Source organism: Lagopus muta, chromosome 2, assembly GCF_023343835.1.
Source record: "Lagopus muta isolate bLagMut1 chromosome 2, bLagMut1 primary, whole genome shotgun sequence".
NCBI lineage: Eukaryota > Metazoa > Chordata > Aves > Galliformes > Phasianidae > Lagopus > Lagopus muta.
In genome coordinates, this window is record NC_064434.1 from 59,353,399 (window position 1) to 59,380,080 (window position 26,682).

The following is a 26,682-nucleotide window of genomic DNA, read 5'->3' on the forward strand; positions in this document are numbered from 1 at the left end:
AGAGATAGGAATCCCAATTCAAAAATGCAGGAGCTTTCACAGAGGCTTAGGAAATGTGAAAAACACCACTGAAAAGGAGTAATACCTTCAGAGCAATGCAAAGTACATGACAAGTTGGGGATGGGGGTACAGGAAAAGATACCTTGACATGTCAAAATTAAAAAAAAAAACACAAATAACACTTTTCCTAGAAGTTAAAATTTTAAGTTGCATGGATGCAGATTTCAGTGTGCGATATGCAGATATGAGAACTCCTGAGGGTTGTTTGTTTTTGTTTTTTGTTTTTTTTAATGTGCACTATGAAAACATGGCAGAAATTACTAATGGAGTTTTGGGAAGATTTCAAACAGAAATGAACGCAAATTCTAGGTATATATAAAAAAAAAAAACAACAACCCATAAAGTCTGCCAAAAAAATTCTGAAGAAGTTAGAAAAAAATGAATATTTAGATTCGACCACAATTGTCAAGAACAACTTATACATTATGACTGAAAAGAATCACCAAAAATATGTTCTGGAGAAAAAACAAAAAACAGAGACTTTTCAACTTCCTTCCACTCCAAATATTTCTTCTGAAAATAAATTTTCTTTAAAAGGTCATTTGACAAAAAATTGCTGTCTGACAGAAAATGAACTGTCTACATTTTTACCGCAGTTTACAAGCATTCCATTTGATGTACCACTGTGCACCATCCTACTTAAGTAAAATTCAGCTATATTCAAAATGAATAAGCACTTAATACAGATAAAATTAATACAGGCTGATGATATACAGCAAGCAGCACAAAACTAAGCACGCTGACTTAAATTTACAGACCTCACAGTAGTTTAAAGGTGTCTCTGTAAACCTGCAGACAGACAATGAACTGTGTCCGAGTGGAACGTGACTTTCTTTGACGTTACAATCGTAACATGGGAAAACACATTTCCTGTCTGCAGCAGCTCCACGTTCATAGGCCTGTTCTAACACCATTTCTTTCCATTTCAGGCGCTTAGACATCAGTAATATTAATTGAAGGAATCGTTCTCACAAAGTTAATGGAAACCAAGTTATGATTACACTACAGATCTGGCACAGATCTGCCCAAAAAAACTCTGAAATCAAAGGCAAGCCTCGAGTGGCACTGGTGAAAACTGTTTTTAGATCAGAAATCATGCAGCCTGACACTCGATATTTGGGCAGCAGAGCTGATGGGTTTTTCACAGAGGAGATTTCTGCTGAACTGTGAGCACTGAGCAGAACAAAGCCTCAAAAGCCACTGTTTCTCCCATCCCACAGCCACAAAACTGCCTCTGGAATATCCCCTGAACACCTGGCCAATCAGGTGTTACAATACCCAGACATGGTGCTTCTAATCCACACATGCCTGCACACGGAAGGATTTCAAGCTGTAAGGACAATATCCAGAAGCTCCCGACCCTGTACCCTCCCCTAACCTAATCTGTGCAATGGGCTGGGCTACTAAGAGCTCCACTGCAGCGAGCAGCGGTAGAAGGGAATGGCTGTCCTCAGTGTGTACCTAACCCAGCTGAGCCACGCTGGAGTCACTGCCTTCCATGCTATGAACTTGCTTTCATTAATGGTATGACAGAAGGGCAATGGCTCCAATGGTGTGGGAGAATGGAGTCAGTGACAAGGCTACAGCGCTTGCAACTCAAAAAAGTTATTTCATTTATAGAAAACTGTAATATTAAGCCATAAAACTGTTTCTAGATTAAGGGTATCACTGAAAAACTGAGCCAGTCCTAGGCATTCAGCTACCACAAGGAATGTTTCAGGTTTTAGGATGTTCTGCAAATGTATGCTAGGCGGTGAATTAACGATAGACTTAATTTGTTTAAAAAAAAAAAAAAAAAAAGAAAAAAACAAACAAAAACACACACACACAAAAACCCCCATGAATAGATGGCAGTCACTGCCTATTACTGCAAAGTCTGCGCTGAGTTACTTCAATTAACACCCTGTGTAAACCCTTACTAGAATAGTTGTAAATTACCGTTAAGAACTACTAGCTACATCTTCAAGTTAAGCATTTTTCCCCACCAAAAAGACCCAATGCTAGAAGCTGCTTCTTCTACTCGTTATTTAATAAAATGCGGTATCGCAGAAAGCTTCACATCTTTTTAAGTTTGTGCTAAAAACCAGTGATGTAGGTCCTTTAAGAAAGAAAAACAAAAAACTCACACTAGTTGAATAGATACTCACAAAACAAATGTCTCTTTGCTTTATGGGCCAAAGAAGAGTGGAAAAAAGGGAATATACTACACGACTGCACAGCAAAACTGAAGGGCTCCTGGTATTTGATGCCATCTTCAGACTGACTTAAATCTTTATCTTTCTCTTTGTTTCTGAATATGCTTAAGAACAGAGAAATAAGGAAGACTTTGTCTTGAAAATGCAATTTTTTTGTAGATTGATGTCTCCTCTTTTAAAGAGATATAATTTTACAGTCCCTTGCAGGTGAGATAGCGGGTTTGATATCTATAGCAAAGTACATATTTGTCTTTATGTCAATCTATGTGAAAGAGAAATCACTGGGAAAGTAACAATGAAATACATGCACTGCAGGGATCCATCTACATTCTGATTTTGTGGCTCGGATTTGAAATATTTTCCATATTCAGAAATGCAGTATTTCTGTATGCACACACATAAATCTTGACAAAAAGATCTTATTTCAGTCACGGTGATTCTATTTTTAAATTTATTTAATGCTCAGCTATAAAAGTAGAATACTATTTTATAATTGAAAAGAACATCACAGTCGAGAAATATTCCTGACTGAAAACACTATCCGTGTGAATAAAAGAAAGATCCTACTGCTGTTCTTTTAAAAATCAATAGAGTAAGACAGATGTGCAGGATCTGTAACAACTAATAAACTAACTGCAACAGAATAGTGTTACCAATTGCCCCCCCACACACACACACTTTAAATCTCAATCATACATTTCCCCACAGTACTGTGAATTTAATAAGCAATCACACTGTGTACATCTATGAGATACTCTAATTAAGAATTTTTAGATGTTTAAGGTTATCCACAAATTTCATTACAGGCTGGCAGTTTAAAAAGAAGAACAGTAAAAACTCTAGGAGGCAAACTGCAATCTCTCTTTGAAGAAATGTTTTACATCTGTTCTCCTGCGATGCAGAATCTCTCATTTTATACTGGTTAACTAAGAAATCCCACAGCAATGTATTGGCTATTGCATGGCCATAACAGTAGTACTGTAGAGCTATATGCTACCTCTCCCCCAAGAAACAGTGAGGAATGAGAAGCAGATTTTTAAAAAACTGTGCACCAATTATGACAAAAAAGTGACTATTAGCACAGCTATAATACTGCAGACAACATTTTTAACAACATTTGCTTTCTCCATCTGTCTTTTTTTTACGACTTTCTTCAGCAGTGAGTCAGATTTTGGACAACATTTGATGGAGTGCCATTTAAAAAGAGAGAAATGAGAAGTATGAAGAGCTTTCATGAAGTCGATTCTTCTGCAATCCAAAGCAGATATGGAATATGACAACAAATTTACGTCAAGTAACAGTCTGCTTGATGTTTAGATTCATAATTATTATTTAGGAAATGCAATAAAAAGAAATCAAGTTTTCCAAACACTCTTGAGGAACTTAATATGCTAACGCATGTTGCACATTATGAGAAAATGAACACATACATGATTTTTAAGAACTTTATTTGCCTGTTTTTGTTACAGACACCAGACCGTCTGCTGATGCAGGACCTATCAGTTAGCACACGGTCAACAATTTTTCCTCTTGGTGTAGGATAGCCACTCTTGTCTACAAAGACTGCAGCAGGAGAGCCAACTACTAGGATTTTTACCCTCGTTATTTTACCTCTGTGATAAACGTTGCACAGATTCTTCTCAAAATTAAGGAGAGAAAAACATTTCGAATAGGCAGACGGGGCAGAAAACTTTTAAGTGTATCCCCTGTACAGAGACAGGTTTGCAAGCTGAGTGTTACTGAAATGTGAGAGTGCACAGATGACACAAAGGAAATCTACTAGTTTAACTGCAAGGAATGCCTATCTAAAGAATGCTTCTATAGCAGCCTGCCAAAACATGCCAAATTATAGCCAAAACTCTGCAGTGACCTCACTGCTTCTGAAACGGGACTGTCAAACAGAAGTCCTATGCTAATGTATTTTATAATAGCTATCAGTCAGTCATCCCTCTGAATACATCTGGTCTGAGAACAGTCGGACAAAGCATCTTTACAAAATGCTGTTCTGTAAGAACATTTAAAAAAATAACAGAAAAACATCAATTTCTTTTAAACATTCATTAGGTCCTGAATGGAATTTCTGGACAGAAGAACACATGGCATCACCGTACAGCTTTGGCAGACCCACCCACAGCTTTACACAAGGACTTGAACTCTAACTAGCAAATTACTGCTTCTTTCAAATTGTTCTGACTGTGGTAATGCAGCAAAGCACGCTGATCTGACTGCCAGGTGCCACAGGCTCACCTCCCTCTTCATCTTTCTGTGCCACCCTGGCACCAGCCTGAGCCATTTCAGCATGCATAACTAGCAGAAAACTGAACCTCCTCCCTTCCTTCCCCACCAAAAAAGCCAAGTCTCCTGTCAGTTCAGCAAAGCACTGCTAAACTTTACTCATATTAGGCACTATACCTCTATGCATCATCCACACGGAAGGCAAGAGATCCAAACTCAATCAACGTGTTCAGTACAGAAGAGAAAACTGTCCAAAATATAGGAGGCTGCTTCCCATAGCACCCAGACTCTGAGTCAGATTAGTAACGCCATCAAAATGCCATGCAACAGCAACGTGACTGGAGCATGCTGTACTTTGCATCATGCAAAGGACAAGGCGCATAAGAAAATCTCAGAAACAAAAAAATACTCCAATATCCAAAATATATTACATATTATATACACACACACGTATGCTTAACACAGACATCATGTTGTTTTCTTAGTGATTAGTCTTTCTTCTGTAAAATCTTCAGTAATGCATAACAAACCACAAAACATACTGGTGAAGCCAGTGTTAGCACTTCAGAAGACAACATAATAGATTTTGCCTTGAAACCTGTGGCAGAGCTATAAAACTTGACCCTTACTCCAAGTGTTAAAGAACAAGCCTAAAGAACAGCCAACTCCTATACAGAATTACATTTTTCCTGTTCATTTTCTAATGATACAGTTGACTAAATATTTTTCCCCATTTCCTTTCTTCCACATACACTGCAGCATACGTAGCACTCAGTCGTTTTTGACACACTTAAGTAGTAAATGCACATATATAATCCAAAGTCACGAAATACCTTACCGGATATAGAAAGGTGCTAAGAAAAACAAATAAGGCTTTAAGAGCTTTTGGTTCAGCCTACCAGCCAGAAGTTACATTGTACCAAGTACTTGCATGCATTCCTAGACACTTTTAAGTATGCATTTGAAGAACAGAAACAATACAGAATTTGTAGCTTTTCTGTAAGCCCTGCAAATCTCTGCAGCCCTCTGCAGCCAAGGAAGCCCAATGGTCACCACCTGGCTGCTCCCTGAACTCGGCATTCGGTTGGCACCAGCTATTCAGCAACAGCTTATTCCAGCAACTGAACCAAACCCAAAAATTTAACAAACCCAAAAACTTCGTAACAAAAGCCTGCCAAAACCACTGGCAGAGGAAAGCCAAAAATGATCTGAAAGTCAGAGAGAAACTGTTCTTTGAAACCCTTCAACTGAGATATTGCCCTTCAGAAATAAAAGGCTGGCATGTAATTTATCCAATCAGAGCCTTGTGTGTCTACACGGTTACAAAACTCAGCAGCATGCTTAACATTTTCCCGTTTCAAGAGCAGTTTTGTGAAAGATGCAACTGTCTCGTAGGTGAAACGTCTCCAAAACAATCCACAGCAGTGGCAGAAAACAAGGAGGAATGAAGGAGGAAGACAAGCTTGGATGTTTAATATATTGCCATTGCTAAGGATATCAAGGTAAAAACTGAAGGGATGAATTGAAGGTACGCTCTGTGCTCAAAGCACATTTCTGAAATACAAGATAACAATTTGTCAGAGAACATCTTCTCTTTGTCTCCCTCAGAGGGCTGCAAGATTATTAATCTTCAGAGCACTGAACACTGAAAGACTACAACTCCCGATGTACCCTGCAGCCCATTCCATTACCACAAGCGCAGTCCTTGCTAGAAGGAGGAGGATTAGATTTAAGGGAACAGACCTAGCTCCTAGTGGTTAGGCACATGTTTTCCCCACGCTCAATTCCTCTTGGAGAAAAAGAGAATTAATCAGCGGAGAGAGGCTGAATAATGCTTTTGTTTTCCAGTGAAAGACCAATCTCAAGGTAGTACTGCAAATATATAACTGCTCTGGGCACAGATTTCAGCAATGCCTTGAACACAACTGCACGTGGCATTGACACAGCAGCCTCAGGACACGGGGCTATGGTACTGGATGGCCACTATGCTCCTACAGAATAATGCCGACTGACAGAGTGCCAGCAGGCCCAACAAGATAGATATGCAGCATCTGGAAAACAGAATGCTTAAACACTGGAAAAATAAACTCCCACATCCAGGAGAAAAACACCTACAAGTTGGAGCTCACACACCGGCTGCTTACTTTCTCCCAGGTCTGTGCCTATTAAATGGTTACAACCACGGTATGGTACTGCAGAGTCAGTCAGGGTGGGAGGGAAGGAGGACAACCGATGACGCGCTCCGACATTATTGCTCCATACTGTATGGCCATTAATTTACCTTACTGCCTTTTTATTGGCACAAGCCCCACTTCCTAACGGCGTTCCTTTCCTGACCATGAGAAATTATTGGGCAGCTTACGCTAACTGCTCTCCATCATGTTTCATTTCCAAACACCATCTTCTGTCAGCTTATTCCAATTCCACCCAAAGCGACTGTCAGTGTGAATACAGATGATCTGTTCGTTTTTATAATAATCTACTGCTGGCAGTAGTTCCCACCTCCCCTCCTATTTGAACTCAGAAGACTAACAAAACTCAGAACTGGAAGAAACATGAGCAGCCTCACCTTGGCATTAGACAATGCATCCAGCACATGGCGTTTAATGGAACTGCTTTATGTTACTTTAGGACGAAGAATTAAGGGGGGGGAGGGGAGAAAACCAACAAGCTAACAAACAAAAATGCCACATACATCATTCCACTCCAATCTAGAATGTTTTATGTTTATTTGCATATAAACTTCTTGTACCGTCAACAGGCATATTCTGTTCTTCTATTCCTGCTTATTCTGCTGAGTTTCAGCATGTCACCAGAAGCAGCAGGGCTGTATACAGAGTCCCAGCATCTGCCACCCCAAGACTTGCAGGAAGACTTGCATCCTCACTGGAAAAAGGCAACAAAACTCACTGAAGACTAGGGGGAGTCAGGGGAGGGTTAAAAAAGAAAGAAGGAATCCCTGGAAACCGTCCTGCTCTGCAGACGCGTAACCAGATATCAAAGGTGTGAAAGCTAAAGTGAAAATATTTGATGTGACAGCTCTTCACCTCGGTTGTAGTATGCCCTATCTAAATAGCAGGGGAGCAGATGGTAATTTTCAAGCACATTTAGACCGGAATATAAACGATACTTAAAAATAAATACATAAATAAACAAATAACAGCTCACATGGAATAAATAAAGCAAAGCGTGTGTAGGGAGAGATGTCTTACTAGGCTAACGCTGGGAAAAAAACCACATACAAATGTACAGCCACACAAACCCTTCTTCAGATCTGACATTTACAATTTATTCCTAAGCTAAACCACCGAATTGTGTAAGAATGCAAAGATGCAAGCGCCTGTCCTGGCAAAAGCCTCTCTGAAGCTCATTGGTATTAAATCTGTAGCCTGGTAAGCTGTGAAAACTCCGCTCTGTCCTTTCGAATGAAGCGGCTTCTGAACACTTGTTTTGAAAATTTAAAATGAATAAGCAGACTGCATAAAATTTGTTTAAACACCCACCGCTACCTAGAGATTTATGCAATGTCAGAGGAACCCTCAAACTCCAAACGATTTTGAAGATAAGAAGCAATAAATCATTTCAACGCTAATAATGACTGATTTCAAAATGCTGCTGGCTCCACAGAAAATGCTGAATCATTCCCCAACTGTCCCATCAAATAAATCAATATCTGGGGTTACGGAAGAGGTGGATTTGTGAGCTGTACATGGTCTGTATTTAATTGTGACAGCAAATCCCTGATTTAAAGCATCACCCAGCCTGCTGCGGAGCCAAGAACAGCCAGTGCTGTAATGTAACATTAAAGACAAAATGTAGCAAAACTGGGACCAGTTGATAAGATAGAAATACACGATAAATTGTTCTTAGGGAACTACTGATCAACAGTACTGCTTGAAGGAGATGCCTTCCCCCTCATCCCAACCTTTTCCTATCTATCCTTCTTTCCAAGATGGCTTTCTGCTTGTCAGCTTTTAGGATTACTACCTATTCAAAAGGTGCACAAGTAACTTACCTGCTGACAACTAATTGGAACCTGCTTGAAATTTTATGCTTAAGCCACCCTTTCGCTTCTCAGAGTGTTTTGTGGTTTCTTTCTTCCTTAAACAGCCATAAAAACAATCAACACTACTTAACTAAACATAACTTGTAAAACTTCTTTTTACACAAACTGCTCTAACACATTACAAGCACATGCACGCATCTTAAAAGGTCTCCTCAGCTCATCTCCAGATGCCCTCCTTTACCACTATGAGGTTAAGGATGAACTTGTATGCAGCACAACAAAACCAAGCTGCTCTGAAAGCCAATGCAGAACCCTGGTGCTGGACAGGGGCAGTTCCTCTTGATAGGAACTAGGCATATTTTTGCCCATCATGTCAGCTGAGACTGAGAAGAGTTCAAAGCAAGACTGCATGCACACACACACACACACACACACACTCCCCAAATTAACTGCTGTGATAAAAGCAATTAAATTTTTTTCTTCCATCTACAACACAAGTTTCCACCTAATATATAAAAGCACACTTTTCCAAAGTGTGGTAGAATTCCAGCGTGTTTTGAAGTTGTATTTCAGTTCCATAGTTGGCGAGAACATGATTTTTGCTCAGTAAACATTATTTGAATAAAATGTTACTGAATATGCAGCACCAGGTAGCTATTTCATCATTTATTTGCAAGTATCATGCATTTTATAATAAATTAGCATAACAGTTCAGCAGCAGAGTCAAAATTTGTACCCAAGCACCCTAATTACCAGGATTCTTTCTATATTCCATCTCTAATGTGTTATCTCATTTGCTCATTAGTATTTAGTATACATGCATCTCTAAAAGCACAAGCAAATGAAATTATCATAAATATATAACTACAGTTACATTTTTATTGGATTTACAGACATTTGAAAGGAAACTGAACTGCTAAGAACAAAACTTACATGTAAATTTGTAATAAATTGCATATTACACTTAATTTATTCTCTAAAATACTGGGGGAAAAAGTTCAAAATGAAGAATTACTTTTAATATTAAAAAAAAAAAAAACAGTAATAACTGCCTATTCACTGCCTACTAGAACTAGACGTCATTATCTGAAATAATAACTTGAGTATCTTGTAACATGGCTCCCAGGCATTAAAAAAATATAAAACAATTTATTAGCTATTAACAGAACCAGACTAAACTGATATGATTAAATCATAGTTTAATCTACTGTACAGTTCCATGAATTTGTTTAACTTGCTTCCTTGTGGTCAGCTTTGGAAAGCAAATTGTCGCTCAAACAGTATTAAGTGAACTACTCCAGTGTATGTGACAACAGATAAGAACAGGTACAGAGAATACTCAGCATGCACACATTCGCCTACATTCTTACATACACCCTTGGTAAAGTAAGCTTGTGTTTGTCCTTTTGTGTGTGTGTGTGTGTGTGCTTCTCTTCCTAGCTTACCAAGCATGGAGAATCAAGCTGTTTTTTCTCCTAAGTGATGCAGATATTAATCTGCTCATGATTTCAAGCGAGCCACAAAACAGCATTCCTATGCCTTCTGAATTCCTCTAATGTACATAGAGTATTTTAAAAGAAGGAAAAATGTATTAAATCCCCAGGATTTTCATACCGTCTAAATGCATTTTAAAATAAAATCCTTGTCTGATGGCAAACATCTCAAGCACAGAGAAGCAGACTGCATAAAAAGTACTCCCTTTTCCTCTGCAAAATTAACAACCACTTTACGTTATTTTCAGTAATTAAAGTTCCTGGTTTCTCAAGGCATAACAACGTGTTACACATTTAATAAACTGACCACACTACTGGAATGTGAGATTCACACACTCTGACTGCAATAATGTAGAAAGAAAGTGATTTCACATATACATCACTTAACACTTTGAAGGCCAAGCTAATTTTCAGATCTTCTGGAGTTATTTTTGATCACATGGAGATATCCTGTAATATTTGATGAAGACAGCATGCCTCATGCAGCTCCTGCATGTGACCACAGTTCTCCAATCAATGTGCTTTCCTTACCTGTGGAAGTACAGTATGCATGCTGCATACTTGAAAGTTGGACTGAATAATTCTTCGTAATAATTTCTGTTCCACAGATTTAGACATACAAAAATTTGGGCCAACAGATCCGAATCACCCATTTCCCAATCTAAAAGGATGTCTCTTAATGATTCTTGGAATCTCTAAATGATGGACAATGTTGCCCCGTCCACTGAAGCCATTGTAGCTTTTTGTCTACGTTCCATCTCCAACAGCAACTATGAAGGATCCAAAACTAGATTCAGTTTTCTGGTATCACTTTCTTTTTACTCAGCCAAATATCTCATATTAATGCTTTTAAACTGCAGGATTGTGCAAGAAGAAACCTGCATTCAATGGATTATCTACCATGACCTTCAAAGCTTTCTCTGTCACTGCTTTCCTGAGGAAAGAGATATCCTGAGGTAAGCGAGACCTGTGGTTCAGTTCCTAGATCACAGAGGGCTGATTCAAATCAAGGTATTGGGTATTCGTCCAGTCTTATTTAAATTGGCAAGCAGCAAAATCTGGCATGAGTCATATATTCTAATCTTGTTTTGCATTAATTTTTTTTGGTTACCCTTTTAAAGAAAGGTTTAGTAGTGCTGGTTGATAAATATTGGATTTTGTTTTATTATTAGCTATAGCTTTCCCACTATGCTCAGCAGGCTTTTTTGCTAACCAGAAAAACACATTCAAGTGTCCACACACACTTATTTAAGCAATTATGCACTAAGACAAATATTTATTCAGATCTTAAGCTTAACACACTTATTACATTAGAAAAATGGTAAACATAACATTTCTTAGCAGGTCATTTTTTTCATTCACAATTATTGCTCATTCAGTTGAAGCAATTTGACTCTCTTTAAAAACGGATCTTCATTACTAAAGAAACCACTTTAAAATAAACTTGATCCACATTCAAAATATCGTTAAACAAAACAAGAAATAGCTTCAAGGACTGACAGTATTTTTTCCTACTAGTTTTAAAATTCTGCCAAACACTGAAGACAGAAACAGCGGGAAAAAATTAAGTTTTTCCTCAATTATTCTTTTTACTAAAATACTTTTAAGCCATTTCCAAGCGATGCCTATAGAATTTGAACAGAAAACTTCCTCCCAACTGATTTAGCTTATAAACAGCTTATATTTCTCATCTTTGTGTAGCTGTTGCTCTGAAACTAATAGACATGTTGGCATGTGTACAGAATGTATCTACCAATCTACATGCATCAATGATCTTTATTTTCTTTTAATTTATTTATTTTTTGCTTTTTTAAGCTCAATTCTTTCTGCATACAACACAGCTGAATCAATCTGTGGTCCTTAATTAAGGAAGCTCTGTAACAAGTTCTTCATTTGACTTTAAGCCTTTCAGCACTGAAAGCAGTATTTTAAAGTAAGCTGTCACCTGCCTTTACACACACCATTTTTATAAAAAATCAGTTAAGGCTTCAATAGCGGCATCACAAGGGGTTCAGTCCCTGCTTCCCCTGCCCTCCCCAACACAAGTCTGGTCATCCTGCTTCTGCTGCTAGTAGCTAGCACTCTGATCTCATGCCTTCTTTGCCAGGACAATAACTCAGACACATTTAAGATCATTTGCTTTTGAGTACTCAGTGATTCAGAAATACATAATATCACTCTGGATATAGAGTACCACTTTCCCTCCACTTCTACACATTCAATTCTCTCTAAATAGGTTATAACCATTTATTTTAACATTCCAATCCTGTGAACCTTCCCACTAGATTTCAAGTAATACCAAGTAGATGAAATTTATAATCGCGAATGAGAAATTTCAGCTCCCCTTGTTTATTACCCTGGCTGCTAGCATTAGAGTATAAGCAATTAAATAGGTTTTTTCCCTCCCTGTCACGTCTGAGTACCTTGATCACTTTTGCTCACAAAGCCATGACGTAGATTTCAATGTGTGCTTTTCTACCTCTGCTTTAGTTTTACCCTCCACTCTTACTGCTCCAGTCTGGAGTTCTTCCACCTGCTGAGGCCTCTGCAAAGGCCCTTCCACCTACAGAAGGGTCCCAGACCAGCACACTCCCTTCTCCTTACAGATGGTAACTAGCTTCTTCAAACCCTCCACGGTTTCTTAGCTGCATGGTTTACCCTAGCAGTGGGTCAACTCCAGAATCTTTCATCTTGGTTTCTACTCTATTTAAAAGGTTTTTCAAGCACAGTTGGATAAATTCTCTTAAAAAAACCTTCTGCTTCCAGACAACCAGCACCACAAACCTACCTTCCTGATGTGAATTCATCCAAAGAGCTGACAGACTAGGCCATCAAAAGCTGCTTCTGAAGATGGGGATTAGGGTTGTTGCTTAAGTTTCTTCCACCTACGGGGAGAAGTTGATTTTCTTCCATTTCATGTGACATTCTGAGACTTGGGAATGTCCCTTGAACATAATCTTCTGGAAATCCCACCAGTTCTCCAGAGTGTGAGCCGTACTTTCCTTAAGTCAGAAAAAGCCTGGCTAGGTGTATTTTCTGCTCAATGGGGCAATTTGAAAGCAGTTCACTCCTACAAAGCCCTGTAATCCCTCAACATGGATTTCATCCACTTATTTCTTCTGCCTTGAAAATTGCCTGAAGTACTCCACCCTTTTTCTGTACCAGGAATAAGAAGTCACTGCCTCGATATATCACATGGTGTCAGGAGATTTAATACTCCGCATCAGCAGTACAGCATTGTATCTGAAGATGGGACACAGAGTCAAATCCAGATGAAGAGAATGAACTTCAGTGTCCAGACAGCCATATGCTGACACCAGCTTCATTCAGGAGGATTATCACTAATCTTTTCTCTAAGATCTAGATTCCCATACTTATCTTCACACAGTAGTCTTTTTTCTGAATAGCTATCAAACTCCAGCTCCATCAGAATGACTGCCGTTCTATGTCTGCATGGAGATGCATTTCTTGTAATGCAGGTTTCTGTTTTTCCCACATCCTACTGTCACCGTGTTACCTAGACTGCCACACGCAGAAGGGGATGCGCAGCCCTTTGGGATGCATCAGCTGACAACAAGCACAGCACTTTAACTGAGTAAGCCCAAAAGCAGATTGCCACAGGAAGTGTAGGCAATGGCAGCCTCTCCCCCATTGCCTGTGAACACAGAAAGCCTCCAGTGCAACTGGTTGAACTGAAGTCACAAAGACAAAACCGACAGGAATCACACAACCTTAGGCAAATTTCACTGGAAGCCATGGAAACCAAGGGCTGAGGGGTGGCATTCCCCAGCACAATGAGGGCTTCACAGGGTTATTCCCCCCTGCCCCCAGCAATCACCATTCCTCACGCAGAGGGGAGAGCAAACACAGCACTGACAAAGTGCCCACAACTCTGTGCAGAAGGTGGTTGCAGACGTTCAGGATTCGCTTACATTTTCCTCCACAAGTAAACAGAGTGTAACTAACAATATTAACATTGCAGTAAGGGTAAATAAGTAAACCTCTGCCTCAGCTGATAAACAGATTTGCAAGGCTAATTCCACCTGCAACTAAATGGAGAAAGTTGCCCCAAGTCAGAGTAACTTGAAAAGGAAAAAAAAAAAGATGTGAAAAGTCCATCAAGGTAATGGCACGCAAATACACCATCGTGCCTTGTTCCAATAAGCAGTTATGCTGACTTCGGTTGTAGGAAAAATTACGGGATGTTCTTTTGGAGGCCTCTGTCACCCAATTCATTCTTCCTTTTTCAGCACAACTGGGATCTCCACAGAATATCCCATTCCAGAGTCTGAATATCTCAATTTGCAAAAGATGGTAAAGCAGAGATAAAGAACTCCACAAATGAGCTAAAACAAGACCAAGCTTTATTCAGCCACTGCTCAAATACCAGCCACAATCTCTCACCCGGTGCACGAACATAACAAATAAAAGTTATCTCTGATGAAAAATACTCAGTCATAATACTCCTACTGCATCCTTTAGGTGAGTCACTCCCAACATCTGTTTTCATCTGTAATTTGACATACTCCACACCACGTGCATTACTAGATTAACAGTACTTACTACTGGAAACAACAAATAGCATGTTTCAAAAACAAAGACAGCATGGCAATGAAAACATACAGATTTATCTCATTATTCAGTGCAAAAATGTCTCCAGGCTAATCACAGACTCTTCCTGTACCCTCAGTGTTTCCCACTACTACTGTCTCCCTTTAACAGAGGAGGAAAAAAAGAAGAAAACCATGATTCAAAATGGAAGTTCAGTAATTATTAGCAGGCCAATATTTGCACAGCAAAGTGTCAGGCAAAGCTCTCAGCACACCAGCTCAGACGTAGGCTCACAAGGCACTCCCTGCCCACAGTAGGCGGCCCAACTGTCAGGTAATGATGTGCTGGAACTTGTCCCGCGCTACCTGTTCAAAGGGAGCTGCACAAGGTTTCAAGCTCTGACAGATACCACTTTGTGCAAAAACATCCACAGGAGTATTACAAAAAGAGACAGCAGTGATGTTTCAGCAACCTCTGTGTCAAGAAAGGTGCTCTCCTGCATTTTTATTGACACGCACGCACAGAGCAGGTGATCATTCCTTACATAATCGGTGCTAGCGCTGCTGACACCGCTCACCCACTGGCCCCTTTCCCCTTTTGATTTTCTCCCAAACCTGCTGTTTAAGACACAGCACCCCCTACTTCAGAGACTTCCAGTACCATCCAGTGAAATTTTGCCTCTTGGAGACAATAAAGAGTGCTCAGCAAGACGATGCAGTAAAAAGCTATCGATAGCATTTTATTACTACAGGATTAACAAATGTCAAAATGTTTCATCCTTTCTTTCAGCAAATATTTTATAAATCTTGAGGACACAACTTTATTACACGCAAAGATTTAGGGCACAACCACTTCTGCCTATGACGGCAAGCTGAATACACAAGATCAAGCCCACATTTAAGAAATACTTCTCAAGTAAAAACATGTTTTCCTCACTAAGCAAAACACTGCACAGTGTGTGCATCTTCCCATGTTCTTATAAACAACAGCCTTACAACCAGGTTTCGTAACAATAACTAATTTTTATCCTCTGGGCTATTTTTTTTTTTAAACCAGTTTGACAGAGCGCAGAAGTTTCAGAGTTCCTGCAGACAAATCTAAAGCAACTCATACGTACACAGGGCTGTGATATTTAGTCAGGTTTTTATTTTGATCATGAATCAGAATGCATGCCAAGGCAAAGGGCATATTTATAGACACTTATATATATATGAAAGATAAAAACGAGATGACAGAACCAGAAAGAGAAAGAACAAAGAAAAGCCTACACCCGAAGAATATATAATCTTTTCCCGGTTATTCTTAAATTACTTTTTGCGGTTATATTCCGCTTGTAACTCCTGAGTTATAGGCCTAAAGTGACGTTAGAAAACATTACTTTTCCTGTAATGTGAAAAAGGAAGGCCAAGTATCCACACAGACTTGGCATTTACTGAATCTACTCTTCACCATTTACTCAGGTCATAAAACAATCTTCCGTTCGAGAAGGATACATGGGATTTCTCCCAGCATCACCCCAAAGGACTGAAAAACCACTTGCATGCTCTCTAACATCAGGAACGTTTTCCACAAAGTCTGAAGTATACTTTCCTGCAAAACTGAAGGTTGGTTTTAAAAATGATAGTTTCCTCTCTAGGACAACTTTTCAAACATAAAAAGACCATAAATCTATTAAATACACACTTCTCAAATCTGTGGAGGGATACGTTGGCCTCTGATACTCTTCAGTTTTGCCAACCAGTAATAAAACAAAATGAATGAAAAAAAATATCAGCCAGTCAATACACGTCATTTAAATACTCTCTAGTAAGTTGGAAGAGTTAGAAAACATCAAATTCAGTTCTGCCAGATGAGAAAGTTAGGAGCAGGAGCAGAGACATGCAGTGGCATCCCTGAACTGAACATAAACAGGAAGGAGAACCGCTGTTTATGGGGGAGGATAGGGATAGTAAAAAGGGGGAATGGTTTTAAACTGAGACAGGGGAGGTTTAAGTTAGATATTAGGATGACGATTTTCAAACAGAGGGTGGTGACACACTGGAACAGGTTGCCCAAGGAGGCTGTGGATGCCCCATCCCTGGAGGCATTCATGGCCAGGCTGGATGTGGCTCTGGGCAGCCTACTCTGGTGGTTGGTGACCCTGCACATAGCAGGAGTTGAAACTAGATGAGCATTCCGGTCCTTTTCAACCTAGGCTTCAACTTCTATGATTCTGTGATTCTACAAACTGCTCCAAGCAGCACAGCTGCTTCCCAAGGAACTCCATTCTTCTTCCTCCAGGCACAGATTCAATGTGTTCTTGGCATAAATTCTCACCTCCTTATTTTTCACTGAACACCACTTGCACAGAATTAACAGAGTTTAGAGATAGAGGTGACCCACTGCAAAGAACAAGGCAGTTTTGTTAACCTGTCCTGTAAAGCCCGCATTTGCCAAATCAGGCCTGTAAAACAAACATGTACGTAGACTCAAGATAAGTAATGTCTCTTCTGTAATTAAAACAACATCTTCCTTAGTGGCTATATAAACCTTGTTTATTTTGATTGGATTTGTGTCTCAAAAGACAAGCTATATTACAGTTTGCCAAGAAATAAGCAGAAATCTCTTCATCATTGCTTTGTGAAACATACTAATACCAAGTGTAATTTGTCCCTTTGACATACACAACAAAGCCAAATTCACACTTTCCCAAAGGCATGTTTGAATATAAGATGCAAATATGCTTTTTAATATTGCTCGCTCACTAAATTACTATGTTATGCATTTGCTCTTAACACATGAATGCAAAAGGCATTAGGTAACAATATTCAGAAGAGGAAAAGGATCAAGCTCACAAAAAATAGAACAGACACTGATTTCCTCCTCACTCTTTTTCCACACCTCCAAAATGCATTATAAGCTTCAGAGATCACTTACCAGCTAGAATGCCAGCATTTAACAATGTGAACATTTAACACGTTTTTCTATTCCAAGCAAAGCAAGGAATAAAAAGCCCAAGTACTAGAGAAGCACCTAAAAATGGGGTCACACAAGGTAAAAGAAGAATAAAAGCCTACAGAAATGGAATGATCTGTAGCTTTAAGTTATTCCTTAAGTTCTTCAAGTCTTCTTTCACTGTTCTTGAAAAACAGTAAAAGACCAAAAGATTAAAGTATTTACCCTAGGATCTTTATATGCATCTAGATAGTATTGTCAAAAGAAGCAATACAATTGGTTTTAAAAACAGTGATCTAAGGAGTATGTTAGCAGTTTAAACATATTGAAGTTTGTTTGTTTTTTTTTTAATAATAATAAATTTTATAGTTCATCTGTCCTCTAAAAAGCTTAATGTTTTAATAATATTAATAAAAATAATGTTTATTTTTGATAAAAAATAAAACACTGAAACATGTTAATGAGCAAGCTTTGATTATACTAACATGAGATCCATGTTATTTAAAATGGACACACAAAAAAAGGCATGGAAAATGCTTTCCATTTTTCGGGACACTTAAATAAATGGTACACTTAGAGTAGCATTTTACATAGTTTTATCTGAAGGTAAATGTAACAAATTTCAGTTTATTTAAAAAAAAAAAAACAACAAAAAAATTGGTGGAAGCACTGAGAGTCTTATTTTGAACTCCTGAAACATCAGGTATTCCTGAAAGGTCAGTTCTCCCAAGAAGAAAGTTACCTGGTTCCATCCCACAGTCACCAAGTGAAGGATGCTGACCTGTGTTCCATTGTGAAACAGTGTTAAGTGCTACACTTAAGGGGCCGACTCTGCCTATGCTGCTATCAACCAAAGACTGCTCACCTAATAACCCCAACTATGCAGAAACTGAGGAAATCATGGCTCCGCTGAAGTCACAGGAAATTTCTCACTGACTTCAGTTGAGTTTCACCTTATCTTCAGCCCTATTTTCAGCAGTGGGAAACATACTCCCTATTTTTAAAAGGGAAATTCTACTGCCTCCCTTGCATCCTCTAAGCAAGATCAAATTCATGGGCAACTGATATTATCTTCTGAGAAACTTATATCAGGACTTCCCAAGAAATGCTGAGTTGCCCCCCAAGGATGCTACAGAAAGTATGGTTACAAAAATCCTAATGTGTGCACGATGGGTTTTGGATGTAATTTTGGTAGTTCGGGGTGCAAATTATTATTTCATTATGAGTGTATTATTTGATGAATATTATTAACAGAAAACTGCTATGAATATACTATCAAGAGAAACAGTTAATTATTCCTCCTGGCACAGTCACTGCATGGCAGCTGTTGAATAGAGTAATGCAGCAGACTCTTCTTAAAGCATAATGCTTATTTTATTTCAAATGTAAATAAACTCATGTCTCGTGCTGCCATGTAAAACGAACTGTTCACAAGTAAATGATTTTGTATCTTGCTGGTGCAAATGCAAATACCCTCTCTGTTCTCTCACTTCTGATGACCAAAATTTATTTCCTCTCCAAATCCAATTTAGGCTGACAGCTAATACTTTCAGTAAACAAATTTCTCAATAACAGAACAACCAGTGCTTCCGTAACAGCAACTATTTTCAAAGGACCAACCCACAGGCTTTGCTTTTCCTCTCTCATGGCCCCACTTCCAAGCAGAACAGCAGATGTGATTACAGCTATTAAGTATTCAACGTGAAGTACAATCATTTAGCAGTAACAAAAATGAATTTCTATTTGCTGTAATGCGTCGATGATTGTGACACGCTTTCTATATAAACGTAGACCAAACATAGCCATTTACTCCAGGACAGATGTAAAAATTAGCATTTACTGAACATCAGTAAGTGAAGAGACAAAAATGTTGACCCCGTCTCATTTCCAGGCAGTCTATCAGCAGACGAAGGATCAGTTCTTTTTTCCTTTTCAACCTATGTTTTTCCAGAACCATTTCAAAGAAATGATAGAAGCTACTGAAATGTTTCTATTTACCATAATAATGCAATTCCGCTACTTCAGGGATTTTCTTCAGTAAACAATCTCAGATGACCAGCATTAAGATGAAGAGCTAAGCTACCATAAAGACCCGAAACTTATGTCAAATTTGATTCTGTGATTATCTGTAATCTGTGCTCACCTCCCTCTATAGAGTGAATCACACTCAATGGAAGGGATAATTCTAATGGAGACAATACAACATAAAGCCCTATGCTGCCACAAACTAAAGCAGCTGCCTCCTTTTTTCAATTTACTCAATGAGGCTTAGTATATCCAAAAGAAAGAACCACACTAAACATCTTCCTACAGTCTGCACAGGCATAGTATTTAGTATTTTCTGAAATCTATTATTTTAAAACCCCGTTTCATTACATGACAAAGAGAACCAACTGTTCTTTGCCATTATTAACACCTGATCATCACAAGACCCGTTCTTAAAGATGACCTTACAAGGAAAACAAATAGCCGTGACTTCTTGTCCCTTTCTCTCATTCATAAAAGGAAGGATTCACTTTATCTACAGCTTTTTTTGCAGCAAGTTTATCTGACAGAACAGCAGATACATCATTAAAGAAAATACGAGAAATTATCTTTAATTCAAAATATTTACATGTTTTTAATAGATGAAGAAACTGGAACAAGATTCACTGTTAAGAGTTTCAGCCTCTGCTTCTCAGGAAATTCTAAGAAGGCTCTTAAGCTCCTAATGGGAGCCTCAACTAAATACCAAGAAAAAAAGCAAAACAAAATAAACAAACAATAAAACCACACCTACAGCAAATCAAACAAAAATCCGGGGGGAGGGGAAGGGGGAAAGAGGGGAATATTCTGAAGTGTATGATGATCAAAGGTTTACAATCATTTTTTGTGTACACGTATGAAATGCAGCTATCAGTTTGTAGAAGGCAACACATCTTACTATTTTGTCCTCTGCTGGTTGTTCTTGAGATTCATTCTCCATCTTTGCAAAATAAATAGGCTAAAAAATAAAAATCCTGCTTATTTTGTGTATCTGCTCCCTTAACCAATAGCAACATTGTCTGTGCTGAAAGCTACTGAGGAGCACAAAAAACTGCAATCTATTCAGTATTCTTTAGCTTTAGCATGTGAGGGCAATTACACGCACAAGACAACAAATGTATCACTTGACTAGCGCTCACTGTACACATGCACTACACTGACGTTAATAGTTCACCGCGAAACAGTCGGCCTCATTTTCTTGGCATATTTCAATCTTCTAGAATAAAAACAATTTCAGAAAGGACCACATACAACCAGCCACCAAACAGTAAACACATGCGTACTTGCTAGCTTTAAAACTACCTGCCAAGCCAACAGTCAATTGATTGCCTTGGCGTAAAGTCGACATTTCCAATCTGGGACATTACCCAATATGAGGACTGTAAACCCATTCCTAAATGAGGTAATCACATTGGTGCTGCTATAGTTCTGGTTGACTTGCAGTTTCCATTACAATAAATCTTTGCAGCACATTCCCGGAGGTTTTATAAAACTTTCTTGCACCTTCAAAAAAAAGTTACTCCAAGTTGAAACCTGTCATATAAGACTAAAAGCAAAAAAAAGAAGCAGCAAGTTTTCCATACTTAATCCTCAAAAAAACTTGTACAAGTTTACATTCTGCAGATCAAGAATACAAGAAATGTGAAAGGACAAGTAGCACACTTTGACTCTACATATTTATACAGCGAAAAAGAAAAAAAAGACTGATGCTCAAACCTTAGTACAGTCAGGCTCAAACCTCTCAGACTAGCACATAATCAGTATTGGAAAAGTATTGATATATTGCATTTAAAATAGCTATTAGGAATGGCTATTGTACAAATCCATGCAACTATCCTTCATAAAGGAATTTATTATGTGTCATAGCAACACAATCCTATTTACACAATGATCTGTTGTTCCAGTCCATCAAGCATACAAGAATTTTTAATGCATCCAAAAAAAAAAAAGATCAATTAGGCATCGATCATCTGATTAAACAGACACATCGTGCTACTCAATTCTTCCAAGCATATTCATAAATCGAAGCCTTCAGACTTTGCTGCAAACATCCAAAACCTATCCACTCATATTTCAAGGAGCTGATTTTTAACCTTAATGAAATTCTGCACAAACTGAAATGTTACATGCTATTAACATGAAACACCAACATCTCAGACAACAGCTGAAAACTTTTCTTTTTGAAGATAGACTTAGGAGTTTTTATTCTTCTCACAAACGTTTTTATGAAATATCAGAAAACTTCCCAAAACACACAGCACAGGAGCACAGAAACACTTTCAAAGGGCATCAGAATTTTAAAAACGGAGAGCTGAATGATCAGGGCATCACAGCTGGCTCAGCTAAAGTACAAAAGGTGGGGAATATAAATAAAAAGGAAATTACTATCTTTATACTTAAATCTTATTAAGTCTTATTATCACTCTGGAACAAAACACATTGCACAGTATGCTGATGCTAAGTATTCCTACACACTAAGCTTCTTAATTTTCACATCACCCCTTTATAATACCAAGAAACATCTGAAAGTTTAGAAAGTTAAACCTGAAAGGATGCTTTTGTGTTCTGTTTTTATGTATGTACTATTATCTCTCTGATGTTCGGGGAAAGGAGTGCTATGAATCCTGAAAACCACATTCCTCCTATGCAAAACAGGAGAAAGAGTACATGAGTTAGCAACACTGAGATTTAAATGCAAAACCAGCATTTTAAAACCCTGAGATACCAATGCTGGCCTTGTTGCGACTTGTGCTTCTATCATGTTGAAAACTGACAACATAGACACAGATGAACTTGCTGCCAGCTCTTCCTTGCCTCCCCTTTTCCTTCTCCGCCCATTGAATATAGAGGGAAGAAAAACTAAGCTTCCAAATAACATCAAGAAGTCATATTTGTTAAGTAATTCATTGACCACAAGTATTGCCTACTGCCAAAGGAGAGACACGCTGTCAAGTCTGTATCCTATAAATAAAATACATGATTCTTCCAGTAATATCCTCCCTTCTTATACTTGCCTTCTTACGCACACACTCTTAGAAAATCATTTGATTTTTAATCTCCTTAGCCATTGAGACAGTCTTACAGAAATCAGTCCAAATGCTTTACATATTTACTGATACTGAATTAACTGGATGTTCCCTTAACATCTGACAAAATGCTGTGGCATTCTCCAAATTGCTAAGCACTGTGTTGCAACAGGCTACCATGCATCTTCACATGCTCATTATGGATCCCTGCTGTCAAGCATTAGGAAGAAAGAGATAACCAAGTTATTGTTACAGCTTTACTTCTCTTTCCTACATGCGTATGTGTGTATATATGTATATACACACATACACACACACACCAGCCTTTTATCCTTAGTTATGTTAGTAATGCAAAAAAAAAAAAAATTGTCCACATTTCAAATACAGTTTAGTGTTTTGTTATTGTGGCTTGTATTGATTAACTCCCGAGAGGCACGTTCCAAGTTCAAATCCTTTCGAAGCTCTGCTTTTTCTCTTCATAGCACTGTTTGTAACTACTACATAGAATATATCCCATACATACTTACCACACTTTCTTCAACACCTTGACACAGAATTCTAAGGAAATTTGCGTCTTATTTGCACCTTCCTGTTTGGCACCAAGCATGCCTAGAACATACTTTAGTGGTATGGTGATGACGGGGTGACAGTTGGACTAGATGACCTTAGTGGCCTTTTCCAACCTTAATGATTGTATGATTCTATGATTAGGAGACATAGAAGAAGTTCTAGGAGAATGCTTACAGCAGCACTACATGGAGATGGCTTTCTCAACAGGTTAGCAGGCTATTCTAACACTCATACTGCAGGCAGACAGGATGACTGCACCTGACAACACTTCGTCTTTTCCATGTCTATTTAATTGTTCTCATGCCAGAGGCCTCCCTTCTTCATGAGTCTCTCCTGCACCTCTGGGCTGCAGCACTGGGCTTCCAACAGGAATACACTATTCCCTCTTGCAGCATGACATACACCAGCTACCTTCATCTAAGCAATTAACTTCATTTTCAATATTTCCTTAATTTTAGATGGATCACTAGGGTGTTGTTTTTCATCTGCTTCCCCATTTGCATTGTCCTGCAGCAGAACCTGCAAGTTAAAATCTGTCAAGTCCCATAGTACTAACCTCAAGCAGTGGAACTGACTGACAAAGAGCCAGACTTAACATTTTAAAGTCTTCAAAATGCAGATATCTTCACAACCTAACAAAGCCTGCTAGTTTCATCCAAGGAAACAGAACTGACAATCCCAGCTGTCTTTGGGCAACAGCAAACTACAGCTTAAAATAATAACCTCCCTCGTAAATGTTTCCCTGCCTTCCTACAGTGTGGCACTTCCACTCTCATAATCCACCTACCCAGTGCCCTTTCTGCACGATACTTCAGTTTAAAAAAAAAAAATAAAAAAGATATTTTAAGCAGGCCTAGTATTTTTATTAACCAATCACATCTTCAGAAGTCCCTTGTGGTTTTCATTAACTCAATGTGACTCTGTAAAAGACTACAATTTTCAAAATGTGCTGAGATTCATCTTTTGAAACTTTTGCAATATTATTTATTTTGTATATATTACACCTAGAAGTAGGCACATGCTATGCAGCTGATTTTAACAAGCATAGCTAGGCTCTCCTTATTTAATATTCATGTCACAGGAGTAAAAATCCAGCCAGGAATCAAACTGTGGCATCGTGTGCCAAAGACAACTTACCACTCAGCTGGTAAGTTGGCAATTCAATTTACAAACCTGCATTCCTGCATTTTAATCCTTTGTAGAAAGGTGGTAATGTATGAGCAGTATGAAAAGAACTGGATTCAGATCATTAGAGGTTCACAAACTGAACACGCGAGTCTTTGGAGGCAGTCCAAAACAAAATCATGCCTAGGTGGTGATGTCCGTTCAATAAAAATTCAATGTCATAATTATCCTCTCACTTTTTCCCCAAAGAGCATTAGTGCTCAGAACTGTGCCACTGCTCAGCCAATTACATTAATGCTGTTAGAAGACAGATAGGGCCGGCAGCCAATCACTATGCCAGGTCACTGCCTGCTGATGGATAATTTACAATTATCAAGCAATTAGCCAATGAAGTGAAAATTCAACACTCATCTCCACAGAGCATAGAATAACTCATTTTAAAATTAAAAATATGTTTTAATAACTTTATTTGGCCACACAGCCAAACAGCCACACAGACAGCCATCTTCTTCCAGTTTTTCCTCCCATACATGACTGATAAAATGCTCTGCTGTCTTCAGATAGCAACCAGATCTATCATTTTATACTTCTTAACAAAAACGGCCTCTTCCTTGCAAGAAAATATTTAACAACAGAAAAGATCAAAACTGGAAACTGTTAATAAAGGTACTATTTGCTCCACTATCTGAAACTGTTAGTTAACTGATCACTTGATGAAGATCCTGTACTGGAGGGTGAGTAGTAATTAGCCAAGCACCTATCTGTCTGGGACTTCATAACTTTCTTTTCTTCTCTAAATTTGACAATAAATGACATAAAAAGAAACTGATCTGCAGTTATTCTGTAGCACAAAACAAAACTCTGCTTTCCATCCACCATCAAGTTACTAGCTTGCAATGCTCACAACAAAGTCTGCAACTCCCACTGCCAACACTCACAACTCTAAATAAAAAATATAGTAGAAATTTGACAACATCATTCCTGGAGAAATTTCTTTCCTTTCTAGAAAGATACTGTGTCTTACTTTGTATACACATTATGAACACTGTAACTGACTTTGTTTTAAAAGGGCTGGAAAAAATGCGGACAAGACTGTCATCAACAACGAAGTCCAACTAGATTAACAGAGATTCCCATTGGAATTGGAGGACATTCTCATGTCCTCTGATAGCCAAAAACCAGGCTGACCTTTGAGAGTTGATCAGGGGAAAAAAAATAGGAAAAATTAAAGAAAACTTCTATCAAAAGGAGAAAGGGAAAAAAAAGGAAAAAACTGTTGATATCAATATGCAAATATGTTTATATAGATGCGTATGCTCTGGACAACACTAGTCTTACTGTGCTAATGGCAGCTTTAGGTTTTCATCTTACAGATAAGTAAACCTGAACCAGAGAGAATTAAAAATATATGAAGTAAATACACAAGGCTAAGTGACGTCAATTGAGAAAAAAGAAAATGGATGGTGTTTGACACATTTCTCTCTCCAAAAAGATACTAGCAAGACACTAAGCTCTTTTGTGACTGTATGGAGTTTCAGAAAACATTTACGCTGTCAACACAAGATATTTACTTTTAAAACAGTCTCTCACCCTCTTTGTAGAGGAGGCATGCTTATCTATGAATTTTGTTCTTGCACCCCTCGGCACTACCACAATGTCTGAAAGCAGAGAACCGAAAGGAACAGAGAAAAGCCCTCCACAAACCTGTTGCTGTGGATACTGCATTCCTCCCATGGCTGCTGGGGCTCGTCCCTGCATCCCCACTGGGTAGCGCTGGGGGCCGGGAGGGCCGTAGGACTGCCCAGGGTAGGGGCTGCTCTGCTGCGCCTGGGAGTGAGGGTTATTGCCCATGCCATATAGCTGGGGTCTCTTCATGACCATTGGATCCATTGGGCTGCCCTGTTAATGAACACAAACAAAGAACTCGTTAAGAAATGCTGGAAGAAATAGGTCAGAACAGTCACACTCATCGCGAGCAAAGCATGCAGGTATCCTCTCAATGCTTTTACATCATTTTTACAAACACATCAAAAATAGATCTGACATAAAAACAGGCACAGTACCATATTATGGCTTCCATTAATTGGATGAGTTTCTGAATGGTAAGTTTGAGACTTCCGCTACATTTAGAAATAAGTAAAATGAACTACACAGTCAAATTTAGACTATATCTGTCACGTACAAAAAGACAGGTATAGTAATTTCCCAGCAAATTCCAGCTTACAAAACAATTGAATAGACTGTTGTACACTGCCTTCAGTGTGTAAACATGCACAGAAGAATGTCTGCCAAGAGAGATATAACTAATGGGCAAGTAATTCAAACTTGAGAAAGTGTCTGTTTGCTTTCCTTCAGGAGAAAATAAATAAATAAATAAATAAAAATCAGGAAAACGTGAAGAAAAGGAACTTCCCAACAAGTGCAGTGCTTACAGAATGCTGTATTTCAGTGCTCTCATATCG

General features: G+C 38.5%; 2 protein-coding genes across 2 annotated transcripts in view; both read right to left on the minus strand.

The window, feature by feature from the left end:
• Window positions 1–26,682, minus strand: part of ZDHHC14 (zinc finger DHHC-type palmitoyltransferase 14) — a 515,017-nt gene that overhangs the window by 467,997 nt on the left and 20,338 nt on the right. The gene's annotated exons all lie outside the window — the stretch shown is intronic.
• Window positions 1–26,682, minus strand: part of ARID1B (AT-rich interaction domain 1B) — a 318,747-nt gene that overhangs the window by 263,809 nt on the left and 28,256 nt on the right. The window contains 1 exon segment of the mRNA XM_048935631.1: window positions 25,925–26,119. Within this exon segment, the coding sequence (XP_048791588.1) occupies window positions 25,925–26,119 (195 nt within the window).